Source organism: Penaeus chinensis, chromosome 1 (genome assembly GCF_019202785.1).
Source record: "Penaeus chinensis breed Huanghai No. 1 chromosome 1, ASM1920278v2, whole genome shotgun sequence".
NCBI lineage: Eukaryota > Metazoa > Arthropoda > Malacostraca > Decapoda > Penaeidae > Penaeus > Penaeus chinensis.
This window is the reverse complement of record NC_061819.1, coordinates 38,852,823-38,857,822: the sequence shown is the minus strand read 5'-3', so window position 1 is coordinate 38,857,822 and position 5,000 is coordinate 38,852,823. Positions and strand designations below refer to the sequence as shown.

Sequence of the window (5,000 nt, the reverse complement as noted above, 5' to 3'; positions counted from 1 at the left end):
CCCAGCGCGCGGCGGCAGCGGCAGCCGCAGCCGCCATGAGCTCTAGCACGTCCACGACCTCCTCCTCCGGAATCACGACCACCACCTCCTCGAGCACTACCGTTGAGACGTCCTCTGTCCAGTCCTCCTCGATCCAGTCCAGGATCCAGGGCACAGCCTCGTCCTCGCCGAGAAGGAGTCCCGCCCCCACGCCCCCCACCCCCGGCAGGACCCCGACGCCGGTGTGCGCGCCGCCCAGGAAAGCCACGGCGCCCTCCAAGAGCCCCGCGCCCGTCCCGCCCCGGAGCCAGTCGTCCAGCTCTTCGAGGAGAAGTCCCACTCCTGCCTCCCCGGGCCCCTCAAGGAGCTACTCCTCAGGATGGAGGAGTTCGAGGGACACATCTCGCGTCAGCCCGGTGAGCACGCCCACCAGTCCTCCGCCCAGCTGTCCGCCCTCGATCAGCCCGCCGCCCGTCAGCCCGCCGCCCACCACCACCATCACCATCGTCGACCAGAAGCCGTCGGTCGTCGTGTCGTGCCAGAGCGCGGGCAGCAACCGGCCCTTCAGCGTCAGCCCGGCGCCCTCGAGTTCGACGAGCAACAGCTCCGTCAGCAGCGGATCCATGAGCAGTAGTTCCGTCTCAACCACGCCCTCCACCAGCAGTTCGGCCTCGCCCGTGCCGGCCATCAGTGCCACGCCCGAGCTGGCACCCCCGGACACCCCGACGACCGACCTCGAGTACGACTACGAGGACGAGGACGGCCCCTTCATGCGGCCAAGACGTGGCCGCCTCCTGTCCTCAGCCATCTTCTCGTGGCGCAGCATCTCGGGCAGCAGAAGGGGGTACACGCGCTCCAACACAGCTCCTCTGGAAGACACTGGCGCTGACGAAGACGCGACGCAGGTGCAGCCAGTCATCACCAGCCGCTCGGCGACACAGCTGCCCGCACACCGCCCGAGTCCAGACATCGAGACCCCAGTCTCGACGCAGCCTTCCTCTTCCTCCCCGCAGCCAACCACAGCATCACAGAAAACCGCGTCGCCACAGTCCTCCGTCCCCGACACACAGACGAAGCAGCCGTCCACGTCCCCTCAGCCGGCGCAGGAGCACGCGGAGACAGTCTTCATCAAGAACCCGCACAAGTACCGGGCTCCTCCTCCCCCGCAGACGCCGCCCAACCTGCCCAACGTGCCCAACCTGCAGCAGAAGGCGTCCCCCTCGCCCACGGCCAACATCAACGGCTACATCAAGAGTCCGACGCCGTGGGAGAAGGCCTTCATGAACAACAAGGCCACCAGCCCGCCGCCCACGACCTCGCCCACGCCCGCGCAGGAGAAGACGCTGGCAAACGGATACGTGAACGGCGTCATCAAGTTCGACAGCAAAACCATGATGAACGGCCACATGTCCAAGGAGATCGAGGAGTTGATACCCTGTGAATTCTGCAAACAGGTGTTCTCTCCTGATAAGTTTCGAAGCCATCAGGTAAAGCATAGTTTCGTCTGTAATGTTTGTGTGTGTGTATGTGTGTATATGTGTGTATGTGTGTGTGTGTGCGTGTGTGTGTGTGTGTGTGTGTGTGTGTGTGTGTGTGTGTGTGTGTGTGTGAGTGCGTGTGTGCGTGCGTGCGTGTTTGTGTGCAGACATAGATTAATAGAAATATACATAGACAAAGCCTAGGAGAGATTCAAAGGCTACCTTTTACTTATTAATTACCTAATTGATTAAGAGGCTCCACAACCCTTATTCATGACGAAAAGCCCAAGTCCTCGCAGATGACTCACGTCGCGCCTCGCCTTCCAGACCATGTGTGAGGCCGCGCTCCAGCCGCCCCCCCTTCGGAGCACCGCGCCCCTGGAGCAGCCCGCCACGTCGAAGGGCAGGACCTCAGCCCCAGCGCGCCACAACAAGGGACCTGCGCCGTCTCCGCCGGAGTCCTTCAGCAAGGACGACGACGCCGCCGGGGACATCTATGAGGCGCAGCGCATCAGGCGAATGGAGAGGTAGGGGGGGGCGAGGGAAGGAGGCGGGGGAAGCGCCGAGGGAGGGAGGCGAGGGGAAGGGGGGAAGGGCCGAGGGAGGGGAATGGGGGAGGGAAAGTGGGGAGGAGGATGGGGGTTTAAAGAAGGGGAGTGGGGAGGGAGAGTGTAGGCAGAGGGTTTGCAATGAAGAGGGAAAGGGGGAAAGGGGAGGCAGAGGGTTTGAAAAAGGGAGAGAAGGAAGAAAAAAGGCCGCGGAAGATCTCGAATTTCGCGAACAGGTCAAAATTAAGATAAATGGAGACGAGGCACCGAGTCCTTCACGCAGGAAAATAGGGTGCCAGCCACACAAAGGCCCAGTCGCGCTTGACATGTCCCTCTCCCTCCCGCCGCAGGTCGCAGTCCGTCAAGGACGACCGCTCGTCCTTCAGCGACAGCATCCGCGTGTCCCGTCGTCTCGAGCGTGCCTCTAGCATCAAGGAGTCGAGGACCTTCTACGGTGACAACGCCAGCGTCTCCCGCCGCTGGGGATCTCGAGAGGTCCTGCACGGCAACAGTAAGGAGTCCTCGGCGTCTCTCGCGTCCGGCGGCTGGAGCGGCAGCACCAGTAACCTCTTCAGCTCCTACGCAGGAGGACACAGCTGGACACAACACATCAACAGCGTGCGCAGTGATGTGAGGTCGCTGAACGCCGCTGCGAACTGCGCATCTTCCTCCGGACCATATTACGGTGGGTGCGAGAGGCTGATGCTTTAACACGCACACATACGCACACATCCTCTCCCTCCCCGCCCCCCCCTTCTCTCTCTCTCTCTCTCTCTCTCTCTCTCTCTCTCTCTCTCCCTCACATACACACATATCCACACATGTAGACACGTATTTGCTTTACTTTAGTTTGGTTGCGGTGCCATGTAGTGAAACCTTAACTCAAAAAATTGACGAATACTTTAAACCAAAAGCAGTAGATACTCTTTAGTCTCTATATAAAGCTTCTTTTTGTTTTTCTATGTAGTCTGTTTTTCTTCCATATAATGAGATTTCCCAAGCATCTAAAAACACGCACACACGCATACAGCCACTGAGATTTCTGCGACTGATTCTCTCACTAGACAGTCCCAAGGTCAAAGATGTTACGAAAAAAAAAACTATACACAAAAAGATTCATAAAAAAAGGTGAGACAACAGTTTCGAAATCCTCCTGGATCTGACCTTCAGATCAAACACTTGATGACCTGAAGATACCTGAAGATGAAGCTCTGGTAGGATTTCGAAACGTTTGTCTCCCTTTTTCTCACTTTTTGAATAAATCTCGTTTAAGTAAAGTGTAGCTTTCTACCTTAGTATCGACACGGTAGATTAATTAACGATCCGACGTCACAGCTGTCGAGAATCAGCGACAAACTTCTCTCAAAACATAATACACGCGAGACACCATAACGACCTCACCACGACACGAAAAGAGGGAGAAGGGGAAGAGGGAAGGAGGGAAAGGGAGGGAAGGAGGGAAGGAGGGAAAAGCAGGGGGAGAGGGAAGGAGAGGGGAGGGGGTGGGAGCCGTGTGTGAACTCTGACCTGCTTCTCTTCCAGATAACGGAGGTGACTCAGATAACGGAGGTGAACTAGATTCAGAGATGTGTGGTGTAGATAGAGGTAGAACGCGATACAACAATACTCTACTGATGGAGGTTCGGGCGGCGCTAAACAAGAATACTTTCTCCCACGTCGCTAATGAGTCTGGTAATGAGTTCTGTGAGAGAAACCTTGATGAATGATCCTCATGATGATGATGATGAAGTGTCCCCATCTCCCTCCCTCCCCCCTTCAACACCCCCCCTAAACTCCTCCCTCCCCCCCTTAGCTACACATTATCTACACTCGATTAATTAAAGATACGCTGACCCCCGTTTTTTTTTAGCCACCCTCCATCTCTCATCAAAAAACAAAATGACGTAAGAGGAAAAAAAAATATAAAAAGACAGAAAAAAAGTCTCCACGCCTCCCCCCCCCGACCCCCTACCCACACCCACCACCATTGCCCCCAACCCTACTGAAAGTTGCTTCATGTTGCAAGCCGGTCCGAAGCACTCCAGACACGGGGTCATTTCACACGCATATCCTCCCCACCGTTTCTTCCGATCTTCGATACTAACAATTCTGCCAAGATCTGTCACGCTCCAAAACCCGTAAAAAATGCAATGAATGCAATCTTACACCAAGATTAGAACTGGGATTAACAGCCCCAAAGCTGCATGTTTATTCAAGGCTTTTTGTAACTAATGTATGGATTGATTTTGATATTAGATGCATCCTGGATGAATAAACACACATCCCACATATATGCACAGATGCATGTATAAATGGAAGCATACAATCATGCACACATACACGCGCACACACATACATACACCGACCCACTCATACTCACACTCTCTCTCTCTCTCTCTCTCTCTCTCTCTCTCTCTCTCTCTCTCTCTCTCTCTCTCTCTCTCTCTCTCTCTCTCTCTCTCTCTCTCACACACACGCACACACACACACACACACACACACACACACACACACACACACACACACACACACACACACACACACACACACACGCACACACACACACGCTAGCTAGATAACTATTTTTCTATTTATATCTTTCTATCTTGTTATCTAGCTAGTGTGTATTTTTCTATACATATTTTTTTCCGATCTAGAGAGGCATATATATGTAAATATATATATATGAACAGGTAGATAGACAGACATATAAACAGACAAATAGGTAGTTTAGATAGATAAACAGATAGGAAAATACAGAAAGATTTATATACATAACACAAAATGTTATAGTGTACAGTGTCTTCGCTTATAAATGATACCCTGTGTAGTCAAAATTTGTTCAGCCGGAAATATCAAATCCTTTGTCTTAACATCAAATGAAGCTGAAAATTCAACACAGGCTGATGAGTTTTGCACATATCTCTGAAGTAGCCTTATGAACAGAAGACTTTATTGAGTATCATTAAATATTCATTATAATACGGGTTTTTTC

General features: G+C 53.3%; 1 protein-coding gene across 1 annotated transcript in view; it reads left to right on the top strand.

Moving 5' to 3' along the window:
* Nucleotides 1–5,000, top strand: part of LOC125026385 (serine-rich adhesin for platelets-like) — a gene marked incomplete at its 5' end in the record, with an annotated part of 55,889 nt that overhangs the window by 36,680 nt on the left and 14,209 nt on the right. The window contains 4 exon segments of the mRNA XM_047614809.1: nucleotides 1–1,466; nucleotides 1,785–1,984; nucleotides 2,356–2,690; nucleotides 3,548–3,697. The exon segment at nucleotides 1–1,466 is cut by the window's left edge and continues 136 nt beyond it. Of these exon segments, the coding sequence (XP_047470765.1) occupies nucleotides 1–1,466; nucleotides 1,785–1,984; nucleotides 2,356–2,690; nucleotides 3,548–3,697 (2,151 nt within the window).